Below are 18,737 nucleotides of genomic sequence, written 5' to 3' on the forward strand. Positions count from 1 at the left end.
ATTTTCAAAAGCATCTGCATCCTTTGACACTTAAATACCTTCGTAAATCTAGCTCTGAGTCTCACTGCTTATCTAGAGGCCAGTTTTACCACTCTTACTTATTGTAAGTAGCACTTTAATCAATAACTCCTCTATGGATTGTAACTGGGACTGAGGCTTTGTCTATACTGGCACTTTCACCGTTAAAATTTTTGTCACTCAGGGTGAAAAAAACACCCCTCTGAATGACAAAAGTTTTAGTGATGAAAAGTGCCGTTGTGGATAGCTCTTTGAGTGGGAGCCACGCTCCCACAACAAAGCTACCACCCTTCGTTGAGGGTGGCTTTATTTTGTCACTGGCTCTCTCCTGGCAATAAATAGCAGCCACACAACACCTTACAATGTTTTTGTAAGGATTGCAGAGTAGACCTAGCCTAAGATTCTGTGCAACATGAGTAAGGGTTGCAGAAATCTTCCACTTAATTTCATATATTTTGATACAGTTATAGCAGTACAAAAGCTGTGTGCCTGCTGAACTGAGTGAGTGAAAGATGCAATGGGACACTAAATTAGAAGCTATTTTATCACCCAGCAACATCACCATTTGCAGTACAGTTGGATAAATACAGCACAAAAGTCTCTGAATTTGCTTCAGCTGTCTTCCCCCCCCCCCCCCGGCCCCCAGTTGTGACATTATTCTATGGATTTTGAAGAGATCAGGTTTTATTCTCACATGGAAAGCAAATGATCATAAGTTCAAGCACACAGAGCCCATTTGAAACTCTCCATCCAAGTGTTTGTGCAAGTAGTGGTATATTTTATGGAACACTGTTTGACACAGCAGTGTCCTCAATAGAGCCTCCAAAAATACAATTAAATGAGCCACACAAAGAATCTGACCTCACTTTTTTTTGTAACTATGACCATATAGCTGCACACAGTTACTTTGTGTCAATGACAATTAGAAGACCTATACATACAGTGCACTTGAACAATTTCCCAGCCCAAATAAAATACACCAACATCTCTCACTAGAGACTCAGACAAGTATCTGACTGCACTCTTCTCACCTTCGATCATGCTTGGGTGACACACCTTTACATTTGTCAGTGGGATCAAAAGAAAATTGCATTTAAACTCTGCACTCAATGTGCTTCTGGGCAATAATCGTAGACTAATTTTTTTCCCAGGAAGATGACTTGGTCAAAGCTTTTGTCGTACAGAAAGAAAGATGCAAACCCTTCTAAAATTCCTTAATCCTGTTAACCTTGTATGTCTACCTAAACTCTTACCTTCTCCCTGAGAGATTCAAACCCACATTGGCTTCTTTCAGACCCTCCTTGTGATGATATTCTTGACTCGACCATTCTTACTCATGTTGTTGAGTAGTACTTTACTCAGGCAAGTCCCATTAAAGTAATTTGAAATGGTGGTAGAAACCTCCCTAAAAGAATTATGTTCATTTACTCAAGGAACAGAAATAATACCATGTGACAATTGTGACTAGTGACACCTAACCAACACAGCTCAAAGTTTGTATGCGGAGTATAAAATAGTGACAGAATTATTTGTGACCAATCTAGGGAATAAAAATCTTACCAAAAATTGTTTTAAATTAAAAGTAACCTTTAAGAAACAACAATCTACTTGTGAAAGTTCCTGATCAGGGAAAGAGGCAAACTTAATTTAATTCTTTAGTTACTACAAATTATTACCTCTAATAGGTTGAAAACAGAATTTGGTAATTAAGGCTATAATATAATTGCATTCTTCATGATAAGACATCACAAAAGACCTAAGGTACAACCTTGATGGATCAATTTTCAATATTTAGATACTTTTTAAGAATATGTAATCTTTCAATCTTTATGGAAGTTTATGGCAATGTCCTCATTAGAGTCTCCAACAGCTCACCACTGCCTGCCCCCTGCCAGAACTTTTCATTCCTGGACGCAGCCTGCTTTTCACTGGGGCATGTAGCTACACATACCCTACATGCTGCTGCCAGTGGTGTGCAGAGTAGCCTTAGGGTTGAATTTCCAAAAGCACCTAAATTATTTTAAGTCCCAATTTCAGAAGTGACTTGGGACATAGGAGCTGCTCGTCATTTCAAGTCAATGGGAGTTAGTCTCCTAAGTGCCTAAATAATTTCTGGAGTTGCAATTTTAAGATAGGTTTCAGAGTAGCAGCCGTGTTAGTCTGTATCCGCAAAAAAAAAACACAGGAGTACTTGTGGCACCTTAAAGACTAACAAATTTATTTTAGCATGAAGCTCATGCTAAAATAAATTTGTTAATTTTAGGATACTAAATCACTATTCAGGCACTTTTTAAATGTTAATTTCTCTGTGCCTGGGTTCCCTATCTGTAAATGAGGATAATTATACCTTGTTAACTTGCATGGGTATTGTGAAGATAAGTACATTTAAAAATTTGTGAAGTGCTCAAATATTGCGGTGATGAGCACCATTGAAAACCTGATGAGGTAATTAATAATTCTGTATTCAGTGCAGAGTATAGATGCTACTCTGTAAATATAGCATGGAGCTGCTGCACTTTTAATGATGAGCTTTAAAAAATAAAAATAAAAAAAAGACCCACTCAGTGAACATTGTCCCATGCTGTGCCCTGAATGAGGTAAGGGTCCTGCTGAAAAAAATAACATGATCGTGTCATTAAAGACCGTATCATAACGCATATGCACAAAGGGACAGAATTCAGGTTGTCTAGGCATCCATAAGTCTTGCATTTCCTAACTTTTGAGTGTTTGACTCTGCAAACTTAATGTTTAACAGATTTTAATTAATATTGATATATTTGTCTGAATGTCCCATGTTGATGTTCCTTTTCTATTCAGGTTATCAACAAAACATGCATATTTTAGGACTGAAAATTCCATTTAAACAAATGGCCTGCTAATGAAGGGTCAAGTTATGATCTCAATGGAATTCTCACCTGACTAGGAACTATTGCAGGGGTTCTCTGACTTCATTGCACCACAACCCCCTTCTGATGATTTAAAAAAAAAAATTGATGACCCGTTCCGGGCAGGGGGGGCCAAAGCTGAAGCTCAAGGACTTCAGCCCCAGGCAGGGGGCCCACAACCTGAATCCTGCCACCCAGGGATGAAGCCCTTGGTTTTTGGCTTTGGCCCTGGGTAGTGGGGCTCAGACTTCAGCCCTGGGCCCCAGCAAGTCTAAGCCAGCCCTGGCAACCCCATTCAAAGGGGGTTGCTACCCACTTTGGGGTCCTGAGCCACAGTTTGAGAACTGCTGAACTATAGGATCCAGCCTTAAATTTATAGACTGAAGTCACTGCATAGAGTTAAGGATTGAGACTATCTAGTGATGAGAAAATCCCTTAGGCACCCCACTACTTTATTTAATGGCAGTTTTTTAAATTAAATTTCCTTGTCAATGTGCTATGTCTTGTTTAAAACAAACAAAAACCATACAGTATTCTACACAATAATAGTAAAAAAAAAAGTCAGCAATATTATGTAAGATGTAAAAATGGGAGCCACAATATGTCAATATTTTCTTAAACAAGAGGTGCACGGGTGGTTATTTTAGGCATTATTAAATGTGAAATGGCTCCCATAGCCATAGACTCATAAACTTTTTAAGGTCAGAAGGTACCATTGTGATCATCTAGTCTGATCCCCTGCAAGTTGCAGGCTATAGAAGCTCACTCACCCACTCCTGTAATAGACCCCTAACCTCTGGCTGAGTTACTGAAGTCCTCACATCATGATTTAAAGACTTCAAGTTACAGAGAATTCACCATTTACACCAGTTTAAACCTGCAAGTGACCCATGTCCCATGTTGCAGAGGAAAATGACCCTACCCCCCAAGGGTGTCTGCCAATCTGACCCAGAGGAAAATTCCTTCTTGACTGCAAATATGGCAGTTAGTTAGACCCTGAGCATGTGGGCAAGACCCACCAGGCAGATACTACAGAGAATTCTTTCCCAGATAACTCGGAGCTTTCCCCACCTAGTGTCCCGTCTCCTGCTATCCAGAAGACTGTACTAACATGGCCAAACCTTGGTGGGGAAACCTGTGTCCAAATTATATACTGAGTACTTTCAGGCATTACCAGACAAAGGATTCCTAGAATTAAAAAGTCTGGTCAACAGTTTTTAATCTCTTACATTCCTTCAGTGTGAATTTCACAATGATCTATTTAGATTTTGATCTATTTCTATTTAGAGTTTGCTTATGCTCAAAGGCTAGATGCCTTCTATGATGTGTAAGCACTGAAATCACTGGTCACATTTTTATGTGACTGAGAAGACAAAACAAAGCAGCATATTAACCAGACTCCTAAGTTTCTGATCAATTCTGAAGGAGAAGTCTACCATCCTCTTGAGTGATGCCTGGAACTCCTTTAAATCACTTTCACTGCTGAGTGTGGAATGCAGGGCCAAGTGCATATCATGTGCTGGCCCATCTACCAGGTATAGAATTCTGAAATACTAATAATCATTTTAGATAGATAGATACCTAATTTCATTAAAGTCAAATCCTTTCCCCCATTGACTTCAGTAGGAATATGAGTTAGTCCTAACTTTAAAAGTAAAAGTCATTTTTTATTTTATTTTATTTTTTTTGCTTGCTAAAATTATAAAAATGTATTTGGTTTTCTTTGAAATACCACTTATTTTATTTTATTTTTTTTTGCTGTCTTCATGCTGCTAACTTAATTTCCCAAGGCCTAGAAAAATTTAACTGGTACAATATAGAAATTTTCCCTCAGCAATAGTATAATTTACAGATATTAATGATCATAACAGCTTATTTATCCACCTGCATGGCTACCACACTGCTTTTGGGCCTGAGTACTATAATCACACAATCAATCAAGGCTAATGAAGTTTTATTTAAAACTTGTTAAGTGACTTCTGTTCAAAAATGATTTAGCAATTAAAATAATCTCAATGTAATTTACGCGGTTACTTAACAAAAACGTTTAACTTTTTATATTGGAAATAAAGATTTCCCACTAATTATGTTAATTGCTGAAAATAACATTACAATAACTGTCATTTTGTTCTTAATAGATGCCAGTCTTGCAAACATACATGCTCTTACTTTAAGCATATGAATAATCTCAAACTTTAAAGTAAATTAAAGTTAAGTATTTGCACATGTGTTTCAAGGATCAAAACCTAAGCCTTTCTGCTTTCTTTTGGTCATATTCTGGGAATTCACATAAACACCCCAAATAAGGGAGAATGGATGTGCTGTTTAAAGCAGTGATAATGGGTTCCTGTATTTTGTCTCTGAAAAGGCCTGAAGGAGCAGCCCACACATTATACCTTCAGGAGTCCAAAGAATCTATGTAGGGAAGAAATATGCTTAGGAGTCATTTCCAGAACAAATAATATAAACATAAATATAATGATCCTGTCCTCAGAACTCCGGTCCAAAATGCTGACTGAATTCAGTGGATTATTCTTGATTTATACCAACGAGATAATAGAATCTCTGTCTAAGATTCATTTGCGGAGTGCTTGCTGAGAGGCTATAAGTTTTGAAGGGATGCGCGGAACGAGAGCAGACACCCACTTCCATTGTGGACTATAAAAACCCTATTAGGCAACTCTGTACAGCACGTACCATTATCACCCAGATGTTTGTGTGTTTCTTCTGTTTTGTCACTGTTTCTTACTGAAATGTAGAGTCCTTGTGGCACCTTAGGGGCTAACACATTTATTTGGGCATAAGCTTTTGTGGGCTACCTGTATTTTCCATTCCATGCATCTGATTAAGTGGATTTTAGCCCGTGAAAGCTTATGTCCAAATAAATGTGTTAGTCTCTAAGGTGCCACAAGGACTCCTCATTGTTTTTGCTGATATGGACTAATCTGGCTACCACTCTGAAACCTGTTACTGTAATGTGTCACCACTGAAGTTTTTGTGTTCGTTTTTTTTAAGAAGGGCCTTCACAGTCTGGCATTTGTTTTGGCAGTTTTGAATTGGACATTATAACAGGGAAGAAGTAGCATAAGTGCCTCAATGGATAGATATTGAAATTGTTTTACCAACACAATGTTTCATTATATTAGGGAATTATAACTTGCCTTCCCACCGCCACAAATGTAGTTTGAAGTAATTTTGCCACTAAAATATTTTATTTCTTCAAATGAAGTTTTCAAAGACCTTCTTTCAAATAATTTTTCTCTTGCAATGCCTTACTGTAATGAAGTCTTAAGTGGACTCTCTACTATTATGTTAAAGTAAAGAACAAGTGTTAAATTATGCATGCTCAGTTGGTATATTTAAATGCATATGGGCAGATTCTCAGCTGGTGTCAAACTGTGTAAGCAGATGGAACTATGCAACTGAGAATCTGATCCATTTGCTGCAATTCTGATTTGAAATAAAAAAAAATGAAAGCACATTTAAAAATGTCTTTAACAATGCATATAAACTCTTTGAGACACATGAGGGGAAACCTCTTTCACTGGCATTACCCTGTCCCATGTTTGTCTCTCAAAATAGCTGTGGGACAGGAGACACTATTGCTAAAGAGGAGCCAGTTGTCTTGGAGGTGTGGTCTGAAGTTTGCAAAGAAGCCTATTCTGAAGTTCCTGGCTTTAAGCCAGATTCTCAAGTTCCATAAGCATGGTGCTCTGGAATCAGGCCAGCTTTTGGTGGTTCCAGCCAGTGGCTCTCCAAGATCCAGAAGAGCAAGGCCAGTTGAGAGATGTAGTCAACCATGACAGCTATACCAGTAGTCATAGCTTGTGGCAAGTCGTGATGGCAAAATAAGGGGATGAAATGAACAGTAAATTTCCTACAAGGTGGGGAGAGAGCATGAAGGAGCAGGCTGTTCTGATGGTTATTCCTTGAAGCTGCAGGCAAATAAAGCCTCTTTTTGCTTTGTAATCATTTTAGGATAGATGCTTCCAAAGAGAATGTGAACTAATCTGGGACTGAGAGTTCCTTTTGCTGCCTTTTTGGATAGGCTGAATTTAAAAAAAAAAATCCCCAGACAATTAAACTTTTTAGCCATAAATTCCAGGGATGTCTCTTCTTTGTTTGGCCTTTGGCAGTTCCAAATTGCAGTTCAATGTTTACTTGCTTTTGTATTTTATAGTCTAAATTGTGGTGGAGAAAGATGACAGAAGATAGGTGCTGGTATAAATGGAAAAACATTAGGTTTCAAAGTTTTAAAATCAAAACCTACTGAAAATAGCTTTTTAAAATTTCATTATTATCTATGACATTCTCTATTGGTGAAGCTGGATGCTGCTGTGATGGGAACTTTCAAGATTATGTTTGAACTGAAATGGCCCAAGACAATTAATTTTATCTTTGGACTTGGAGGGAAACTCCACTTATGGAGGATGATGAAGAAAAATCATTAATAGAATGAGAGAGAAGTTAATTTCCTATAAGAAGAAGAAAAAATACTGAATTAAAAATACATATTTGCAGAAAACTGGCATGAATAACACTAGTCATTAATTGAACGTTTCAATTCAGGTGACTAATCTTGTGTACCTTGTCAATAGTATCTGAAATCTCTGAATAAGAGTAGCTACTGTATTCTCTTCTGAGGTAACTTTGGACATGATTCAATAACACACTGAACATTTTCACATCAGACCACTCAACCTATGAAAAAATAACTTTTGATCAGAGACTCTGGCATGGAAAAATGATAATATTGGTTGAACTCATCTCCTTATGATTATACCTAATACATTACTCCATGATCTTTCAAATTAGCATATACTGTACAAGCACTGAATTGGGTCAGCTTTTCTACTTGGTATTTAGATGGGCATACCCCTTTTTACACTAAAGTCTTAAGAATAACGATGAGTCACATATATATATACAAATGCTCTTTTAAAATTCAGGATAGCATTCCCTGCTTCCCTTCTGCTGTGCTCCACCTCCCCATTACCTTTTACAGAACACTGTATGTGATTTTTTTTGGGGGGGGGGGTATATGTATGAAACAATTACAGTCAAAACATATACAAACCTTTTTTTTCTTTTCTGTTAAAAGCCTGTTTTACTTCTAAATTTCTTGATCTTTCTGGTAGCATGACTAAACGTTGCTGCTAAAGCCTTTCTTGTATCTGTATTTCAAATGCGATGATAGAGAATATCTTCTTTCAGAGAACGTGATATAAATAAGAGGTGGTATCCTTGGTCAGCTAAAATGACTTAATACACAGTAGTAATGGTACATTCAGCAAATGAGGAGAGACACTTCAGAACCTTAATTAAAAGTTATCACTTTTGGCAAAACTTGTTAAAGTCCTGCAATTCACATAGGGTCTGATCCTGCAAAATTTCCTCCATGTGAGAAGCCTTTACTTATGCAAGTAGTCCTTTTGGAGTTAATGGAACGATTAATGTGCAAGAGTTGTACGATCATGTCTCTTTTTTTTTTTCTTTTGTGTTTCATAGCCTTTATTCCATGAATTTCATCTTGTGAGGTGCTTAATGATTTCAGTTACCATCAACTTCAGTTGAAGGTGCTCAGCACCTCCCAGGATTGAGCTCTATCTGCACTGTCGTTTCAGAATCCTAAACATTATAACTCTTTCCCAAACCCTTGACGACTTGTTGATTCATTCCCTTTGTCCATCTTTTAACCATATTCTTACCACTATTCATTTTTTGTTGCTCTTTATTATGTCTCTTCTAAATACTATCCCCCCCCTCATGGTTTGAGATGTCTTTTCTGTCTTGAAATGGGTTTTATTATGACCTATTGGTTACTACTTGTTTAGATTTTGTTCATATAAAGTTATTAGAGTTACACTGTTACCTGGCACACTGGATCAAAGGTTCTATATAAATAGAAAGGACATAATGGTAAGTTTACATAGTAAAAATCTGGAGTATCGTGGTCTTAACAATTAAGTGGCACATTCATCCGACTTTAACAAATGATTACTACAGATCTATTTTAGTTTATAGCAGGATCTGAGTTACTGAGTGCTCATTGTGTAATTGTGGTGATAATTAAATTAACAAATAAACAATTATCCATGAAACTCCTAATTTAATAATGTATCTCAATGTTTATAGGCTGCATAAAATAATCCTGGTTAATTTTTTTTTTCCTGTAAGATTTACTCTGTGGAATTCAAGTGCTCACGTATACATTAAATGAAAAATACTATATTTCAGCAGCTGTGATTCTAAGCAAACAAAATTCAAGGTTATCGTTCCCACAGCATCCATTACTTGTTCTTGAGAGCATATTTAAGGTTTAAAATTACTGGGTTTAAATGGTATTCCCAGTTACTCTGAATTTTCACAAGTTTATGTGAAAGCTGAAATGAGAACTTGGCTCACTGTATGTAGTGGTAACTGTCTTAAAATATGTCTATATATCTGCAATGTGGCTGAATTGCAATAGGAACAATTTCTTTGTTCCCCTTTTCTTTTAAAAATTCACAAAAGTAAGGTATCTCCTAACATATATGCATATAATAATGTCATTGATGCGATGGGGAAAGTAATTTTTATCCATTTTAATATCCTTACTTTCTAGGTACTGAAGTACTCTGTATATATCACAAATATTTAATACTTTCTTCTCACAAATCCCTCGAAGTAGGGAAGGGTTAGCTCAATTTTAGAGGTGGGGAACTGAAGCAGAGATTAAGTTGCACAAGGAGTCTGTGGTAAAACCAGTTACTAAACAAAAGTCTCCTGAATCTCAGTTCAGTCACTTAATCACAAAACTGTCCTTCTGCCCACTTGTAACATTCAAACTGGATGGGCAACATGCACTGGAGTGGTCCCAAATATATTTACAATTCAAACTGGAGGTAATCAGAAAAGCCCTAGAAAAAGACTGTCAGAATTGTTGCCCTTCTCCCTTCCCTCCTTTGGATGCACTTATGAAAGAAAGGTACAGTGATATTTATATTTTAGCTCTTCAGAGCAAGGTCTGTCTTTTTGCTCTGTGTTTTTACAGTGCCTAGCAGAATGGGTTCCTGATGTTGGCTGGGGTGCTACCATAATACAAGTGATGATAATAATCAACACTTAAGTAGTGCTTTGCATGTTTCAACTGCTGTACAGACGTTAACCCTCACGACATCTCTGTGGGTTACTTACAATAAGCATGCTCCCTGTATAATGATTGGGTGTGGGGAGGCAGAAATGCATCTTGCCCAAGGCTACCCAGCAAAACCTCTGGTACAGCTAATATTAGAATTCAAGCTCCGACTCTCGTCTTTCATTTAATTCCTCTAGAAAGCCACTCAGGGTGGTACGAGGTAGCAGGAGACCTGCAAGGGAGGAAGGTTTGTCAGGCTGGGGAGTGGGCCCTCCTCTGTCCAAAGCTATCTTATGTTTATGAAGAAATTTGAGTACTGGGTAACCGCAATCGATATACACTTAGAGCCAAATCTATGAAGTGCTGAGCACCTCCTGCAACATGCCAAATATCTTCAGTTCCCATTGACTACAGCTGAGGGATCTAAATAGCTCCTAACATTAAATTAAGGAAAATAGCATATTATACTCATTTTACAGATGGTGGAAAGAGGCACAGTGTGTTAATGTGTTGCCCAATGTCTCACAGCAGGCCTATGGCAGAACTGGGAATAGAATCCAGGTCTTCTGACTTTCATGAGACCACATGGTATGTGTGTTGCACACCAAATTGGAAGTGTCAAGTCCAAACTTTGTAGAGTTATATAAAAGCACAAAAGCCTCTGAACATGACTGGTTGGTTTTTTTTGAACAGCTGAAATCATGCTTTTTCACTCTGATAACTCCAATGCTGCAGAACAGATTTTATGTAAACTCTAATAAACCAAAAAGCTTCACATCTAAACTGAGACTAAGCATGATAAAATTTCAGATCAAAAGTTTGTTGTAGGGAAGGGGGGAATATTATAAGCCACAAATGAGGGTGCTAAAAGGGAATGTTCTTATCTCAAGTACATCTATAATATGACAAGTATGTCTCCATTATAATCTCAAATGAGTCTATCTGTTTTGTTTTGTTTTCCCTGAGATATAGGAAAAGACAAAGATACATATACAGATGATTCAGAACATGGGAATTATGATTCTCGCACAGATCAGTCACTGCTTATTCAAAACACAGTTACCAGACAGAAACCAGAACCTCGGATTAAGTCATCTTTGAAGGTAATGGACCACAGTACTTATTAAATTATATGAATTGTCGTAATGTGGTTAAATTCTGAAAAATATAATTTTACCTTAAGGGAATGATTGTTACAGCTGGATTTAAAAATAAATAAATATGAGGTTCTCCATAGAATTAAGGGCAACACTGGGATACCAAACAATAAAGGCTCAAGTGAGCAATACAAATAAGGCCAGAAGTGCTCTCAAGATTTCAGAGCATGAAATCCCCAACAGATGTCGTGCAAGAATGTCTCCGAGAATTAAAATCAGGCATCCCCACTTAAAGAGAAGTAAAAGACTTCAATATTCTGATGAGCATGACCTACAATAACATTAGCAGGAGTTCCCTATAGAAATAAAGGCAAAAGTAAACCAAAAATAAATAAAGACAACCATTATACTGAAAGGACTAAGACTGTATCTTTATGACCCATAAAAATAAGAGCCAGGAGTCTTCTAAAAATTTAAAGGCTGGAATAATGTATAGGATTAAGGGCATATGAACCACAATGTATAGAGAAGTAAAGTCAGTTGTGTGCATCCCAATGAATTAGTAGTCGGTGTGTTCAGAAGCTTAATTGCAGTAAATTAAGTCGAGTGATCTAGAAAAATAAGGAAAAAAAATCCTACTCCAAATATCAGTTTCAGGCAATCACAGCTAATGAAAGGCAAAATTATTCCAAATATAGGTGAGTAACATGAAGGGACCTGTGTGACACAGGCACAAAAACACTTTAAAAAGCTACCATGATCAAGAATATGAACAAAGTAAAAACTGTCATTTCATCCTGTTTAGCAAATTGAATTTCACTTAAGGCTTGTCTACATGGAGACACTCAGGAAAGTAAACTCACACTTTAGTTAATTCAGATTAAATGTGGATTAGTTAAACTGCATTAAATCCCTGTGTGGACACCTTCAGACTTCGGTGCCCTTATTTTGGTTTTCTTAATTCACAAATTAATTCATAAAGCAAATTAAGGCCACTTTATTTTAAGTGGGCACACAACAGTTATACAAATCTGCATCTAGTAGGACTGAACACAGGTACTTTTTCCTACATGTTAATACCAGGTTTGATCAGCATTATGCCATTTCAGAAACCTGATTCCCATTGTGGTTTTGGCAGCCTGTTAACTTAGCATTACGTATGTGCTAGGGAAAGAATCTTGTAATTAATGAAAAACTCGTGCTCTATACCACACTATTGTCATTATTGTAGTTCTGCAGGAATCTGCACCACAGATGACCAACAGTTTGTATGATCTGTGAGGTTTTCCTGCTGTGATACCTTACACATCATGGGATGCTTTTCACATAAGGTGGTGAGATAAGAAATTCATTTAAAAACTGGAGTCGTCATTTCCTTTTCTTTCTCTTGTTTGTGTTACTCTCTTTGATTAAATTCTGTTCTCTGATACATGCATGTAACCTGTATCCATTTCAGTGGAAACTGCACTAGAGGATAGAACTTGGCCCTTCGTATTGTCTTAATGGGAGGGAGGTTGAATAGAGGTTGAATAAGAAGAGAGGTTGAATAAGGACTTTTATCATAAGAAATTAAAAAAAATAAAATTAAAGACCAAGCATACACCAGCATATTAGCCTATGTTGCTGTACTAAAAAAATGATTTATTCCAAGATCAATGTCTCATACCATTATGAAATACAGTGATGCTAACTGTTCGGTCTGTGACACAGCACTTCACAGTGACTTACTGGGAGATGTGTATTGTGTTGGTGTATGGCGGTTTGGGTAATAGTTTTCTGTACACATCAAGAATACTGAAAGCTGCTCCAAGGCATCTGCTGAAGGGATGGGCTGTCAAAGCAGGATGAGAATAAATGAGTATTTGCACATATGACCTTCGCAGGTGCTAAAAGCCATAGCTGCCTCCTGACAAAATCTTCAGTTACCCCATGACAATTTTTGCAAAGCAATTGTGTTTTCAATATACAATTCTGCAACACATTGAAAATTAAGTATTTAGGGGCAGCATAAAAGAACTTGAATGTAATAACACAGGGGATACATTTTATTTTTAAAATTTATTTTCCCTTGTTTTCTCATGTCGTAGAATGGAAGGTTTACACATACAAGGGCCATGGTAAAGAAAATGCAAAAAGAGCCATGTATTAATCCAAAAGTCAAATTTTTAGGGGCTGAAACTCTTGGTGTTGATAGTTAAGTGTAAGGCCTGGTCTACACTAGGCGTTTAAACCAGTTTTAGGAGTGTAAAACCGATTTAACGCCACACCCGTCCACACTAAGAGGCCCTTTATATCAGTATAAAGGGCTCTTTAAATCTGTTTCTGTACTCCTCCCTAACGAGAGGAGTAGCGCTAATATCGGTATTACCATATCGGATTGGGGTTAGTGTGGCCGCAGATCGACGGTATTGGCCTCCGGGCGGTATCCCACAGTGCACCACTGACCGCTCTGGACAGCAATCTGAACTCGGATGCAGTGGCCAGGTAGACAGGAAAAGCCCCACGAACTTTTGAATATTTCCTGTTTGCCCAGCGTGGAGCTCCGATCAGCACGTGTGGTGATGCAGTTAAAAATCAAAATAAAGAAAGAGCTCCCGCATGGACGATGCGGACGTGATCGCTGTAAGGGCAGGCAAATCTGTTCTATCAGCGCTCCGTTACAGAAGACGAAATTCAAAATCATTTTTAAAAAATCTCCAGACAGATGCCATAGCAGGGACTCAGCGCACTGCTGCGTGACAAGCGTAACGGAAAGCCAAAGAATCAAATGGACTGGAGGACTCAAGCTATCCCACAGTTCCTCCAGTCTCTGAAAAGCATTTGCATTCTTGGCTGAGCTCCAAATGCTTCTAGGGTCAAAAACAGTGTCCGTGGTGGGTCAGGGCATAGCTAGGCAATTTACGCACCCCCCCACCCACCCCCAGAAGTGAAAGGGGAAACAATCCTCTCTTGACTCTTTTACATGTCACCCTATCTTTACTGAATGCTGCAGATAGACGCGATGGTGCAGCACTCAACACCAACATCCTTGCTCCCCCCACGCTATGGATGGCTGATGGTACAATATGGCTGGTACCCGTCCTCATCATCAGCCTATTGGCACATGGGGCAGTGCAAAAGGACTGGTAACCATGCTGACTAGCATCCGTCAGGTCGATCAAGGGCGCCTAGCCCTAATTTTTCCTGGTAGATGGTACAGTATGGCTGATAACCATCGTCATCATAGCAACAGGGGGCTGAGCTCCATCAGCCCCCACCCTTCATGTGTAAAGAAAAGATTCAATTGCCCCTGGACGAGCAGAGGGATGCTGGGCTGCTCTCCTACACACTCCTTACTGTCCTGTCTGGACTATCATAGCAGCTGGAGGCTGCCTTCCACTCATATCTCACTAACAAGTCACTGTGTCTTATTCCTGCATTCTTTATTACTTCATCACACAAGTGGGGGGACAATGCTACGGTAGCCCAGGAAGGCTGAGGGAAGAACGGAATCAACAGGTGGGGTTGTTGCAGGAGCACCCCCTGTGAATAGCATACAGCTCATAATTTCTGCAGGATCTGACACAGAGCAGCTGTGCTCTCTGGTTCTATGATACAGTGGTTCTCTAGTACACTTGCCCATATTCTAGGCAGGACTGATTCTATTTTTAGATACCAAAAAGGAGGAATTGATTCAGGGAGTCATTCCCAATTTTGGCTTTTGCGCCCCTGGCTAAGAGTAGCCAGGGGCACTTATGACAGCCACAGATGGTGCAGTGCAAAAGGACTGGTAGCCATGATCATCTTATTACCAATTTATGGCATGGTAGATGGTACATTATGGCTGGTAACCATCTCTGCTATCATGCAAAAGCAAAAGCGTGAGCGGCATCTAGTACACATACGGTGACAGTCACAAAAGGCTAAACAGGCTCCATGATTGCCATGCTATGGCATCTGCCAGGGCAATCCAGGGAAAAAAGGCACGAAATGCTTGTCTGCCGTTGCTTTCCCAGCGGAAGGAGTGACTAACGACATTTACCCAGAACCACCCGCAACAATGATTTTTGCCGCATCAGGCACTGGGATCTCAACCCGGAAATTCCAAGGGGCGGGGGAGGCTGCGGGAACTATGGGATAGCTACGGAATAGCTACCCACAGTGCAATGCTCCAGAAATCGACGCTAGCCTCGGACCATGGACGCACATCACCGATTTAATGTGTTTAGTGTGGCCGCGCACACTCGATTTTATACAATCTGTTTTGTTAAACCGGTTTATGTAAATTCGGAATAATCCCGTAGTGTAGACGTACCCTAAGGAATAGGAACAATATAGATGAAAGGAATGGGACCGAGACATTCAGTAGTGGGTGAGTCTTTATAAGGAACCAAACTTCTGCCAAAGTGCAGAAATCCATGTGCAAAATGAATGGAATGGATTGGTCGAAATGAATAATACTGCAACTATGAAAAGGAGAAGATGAACAATGGCTGTAATAGTAAGAAACTCCGAATTAGAAGAATGTCAGCCCTGCTGAATTTTGAATATTTTAAAAGTATAAGTTTAATGTTCATGAATTAAAAACTTATTGAAATGGAAAAAGCTTTAACAGGTAGACAGAAAAGGGATGTGGAACTGGGTGTTTTTGTAAAAGGAGCTACAATTATGGCAAACCAGAAGTATACTTCACAGTATACTATATGAAAAGTATATTGTACTTAAAGGGCCTGGCTTTCAAAGGTGTTGCAAAATTTAAGTGTCTGCATATGGAATTGCACACTCTAGTTTGAAAAGCTCAAACAAAGAGGGGAATGTAATCAAGTCCCCAGCAATGCATCTCAATATAGTCTTACCTTGTCGGAAAGTAAGGACAGGAGACGTGAAACCCATCTGATTGAAGGGAAGTAAGGGAGACCACTAAGCTTACAAGAAAGGTAGAAAAGGAAGCTGAGCATGGTAGAAGTGTAGTATGATATCTGTAGAACTAAAACATTATTTACTTGTATTTTCTACTCCTTTGATTAATTACTTACCATTTTATTCCATCCCCTTTAAGTCAGACTAGTTTATTTTTACTTGTTCTATTCCAAGGGATCCTCGGTATTCTTTTGCCAGTTCAGACCACTTTATTGTCCTCCTCACATAAAACACTTTATTCATATTCCTACCACTACCATTGAATTCAATGGGAGCCAAGAGTGCACATCAGAAGGGAAGGATTTGGCTGTAAAAGTGCTTCAGTACATAAAATAACCAAAAGTAAGAATAAGCAGAGAGCATTATGATCTGAAAGGAGAATCACAGGAGAGTAGAACATCTTGACAGAAAACCAATAGCAGGCTTATGCAATCTGAAAAAACAACAATAAATAATGTTAATGATTCAAGAGAAAAGATGGGGCGGGAGTGGAATGATGAACGTAAAATGGAATTCATGAGCTGCTGAATGAACACATTTCATAAGTGCACAGCTCTCAGTTACTTTGAGGTTTCGTTAAATAAATGACTCAGTAAATATTTCAGAAACTGCCTCGCTAAGGAATTTTACTAGTGAATGAATGGTGAATTTTATCACAATATGGGGAAATATTTTTCCAGCAGAACATAGCACTTTATGATTTGACCCTGTCAGATCTTGAGAGCAAATAACTTTTGAGCAGGGCCAGTATTCTGAGGGGGAAGCTTCAAAACCTGTTATCTCCAGGTGTTCTCCGCTATCTGCCTGCTCTTGCCATAATACATGTGTGATGGGCCTTGAAGTGATGCTACATGTCGTTACACCCACATTTTTTCTTGTACAAATTTTTTAAAATGGGTGAACAGTGATCCTGTGAGTCTTGGGGGAAAAAAAGGAACACTCTTTATAAAGATTTATATGAAGAAGCTACAGTAGTAGTCAAAACCATCTTTTTATTAAGAAAGATAGGCATGTGTTCATGGATGACACCAGCGTCATTTAACCTTTTTCAGAGCACACTCACTATAGTCAGCCTACCCTGGAAGATCAAGGTTCTTTCAATAATGTTTTTAAAAAGTGGTGCTAAAAATAGGCCTATCATTTATTCAGTTTGGGAAAAGGACTTTTCTTCTGACAACTTCAGTTAAATTCAAAGAAATTCACAGTTTATGCTCATGTGACTCATGCTTTTGTAAAAAGAATGCACTTTAGATGTTGAACATGCAAACTGCTAATTTGGTAGAGCCTGTAATTGTTAATAGAAGCAGATAAAACATGCTGCTACAGAACAATTTTTCTCTCCACTAACTTCTTTTCAAATTACTTTAATTACCAAAACTGTAGGTAGACTTATGAACTACACTGTGTTCTTAAGGACGTCCATCAATGATCTTCTAACCTAATCATGCCAATTTTTCCCAGTGCTCAAAATAAGAGGTGAGGTGAAGATTGATACTTTTCCCAAACCACACCCACCAGCAAAATCCACCTATGAGAGGTGCCAAAATGAGTGGCTGACATATTTTGCCTTGATTGCTTATTCCGTTGGTTCTATCCTAAGGATGGAAATTTAATACTGCGGGGAAGGGACTAAGACAAGTCCTGGAAATTTGATAATATTGCTTAGTACATGAACTGGATAAGTGATATGACACAGATTTGATGGCAGACTCAACGGTTTAATTTTATGCAGCCTGATTTCTATCTAGCAGGCCCTTCAATTACTTTCTCAATTTACCATATAAAATCTCTTGAAAAAAGTCATAGTTCCTGAGGTTAACCACTAGTGCCCAAGGAGGAAAGATCTATTATTAGATGAAGATCTAGGGGACACACCCTCCCATTGAAAACTTTTCTTATTACAGGAGCAATTAATTTCTGACTACAGTCAGAGCGATGGATTTCCTATGCCTCAGCCAGTCCTAACCAACCCCATCCCCACTATCTCACAAGGAAACTTTCTAGTTCTTCCAGATCAACTGTATACTATTCCTTAATGATGATAAAACATTAATAAATAGCAGAATCAAATTGCTCAAATAAACTTTCTATAAGGATCCATACTCTGGTAATTACAGATAAACTATGGAAACTTTACTCATGCCATTTTCAAACTGCAAATTTATTTCAGATCATTTCTCACTGAGAACTATTAGTAAGGTCATACATTTTATTGGACTAACTTCTGTTGGTGAAAGAGACAAGGTTTCAGGTTTACACAACACTGCAAACAATTAGTGGATTAGGAGTTAGTTATGGCCTCCTATTTGTAAATCTAAAACACAACTATATATTCTCTAGAATCAGCCCCTTTTTTCTGCACTCAATTAACTGAAAGGTGGTGTAACAGGGTGCTGGGCAAGAACTACTGACTCAGCCCTCTGTCATGCCAGCACCCATTAAGGGAAGTAAATTGGAGCTGGCTAGAGAAAAGCTGCTCCTAATTGGAGAATGGGAAACAGCTGCCCAGTTAATTAACCTGGGCTATATAAAAGGCCCAGGGGAGAAAGGAGAAGATCTGGGAGAAAGGAAGCCCGGGGGAAGTGAGGAAGTGGAAGCAGAGCGATAACTCTTCCCTCCTGGGTGCAGACACTAGCTGTGTATGGTGAAAAGGTGGCGGGAGCACAACCTGTAAATAAGCGGTACCAGTGGTTACTGAACCCCAGGGTCTCTGAGTGACTT

The 18,737-nt window shown here is 38.6% G+C and overlaps 1 protein-coding gene and 1 long non-coding RNA gene across 5 annotated transcripts in view; one reads left to right on the forward strand and one right to left on the reverse strand.

Moving 5' to 3' along the window:
• The window catches only part of ANO3 (anoctamin 3), a 370,397-nt gene that overhangs the window by 227,947 nt on the left and 123,713 nt on the right, over nt 1–18,737 (forward strand). For 3 of the 4 annotated variants that reach the window (XM_045016234.1, XM_045016231.1, XM_045016233.1), the window contains exon 4: nt 10,987–11,123. In XM_045016234.1, coding sequence (XP_044872169.1) covers nt 10,987–11,123 — 137 coding nt within the window. The remainder of the gene's footprint in view (nt 1–10,986; nt 11,124–18,737) is intronic. The other variant, XM_045016232.1, reaches the window with a different exon arrangement.
• Nucleotides 1–18,737, reverse strand: part of LOC123370054 — a 99,169-nt gene that overhangs the window by 38,875 nt on the left and 41,557 nt on the right. The gene's annotated exons all lie outside the window — the stretch shown is intronic.

This window comes from Mauremys mutica, chromosome 4 (genome assembly GCF_020497125.1).
Source record: "Mauremys mutica isolate MM-2020 ecotype Southern chromosome 4, ASM2049712v1, whole genome shotgun sequence".
Taxonomy (NCBI): domain Eukaryota; kingdom Metazoa; phylum Chordata; order Testudines; family Geoemydidae; genus Mauremys; species Mauremys mutica.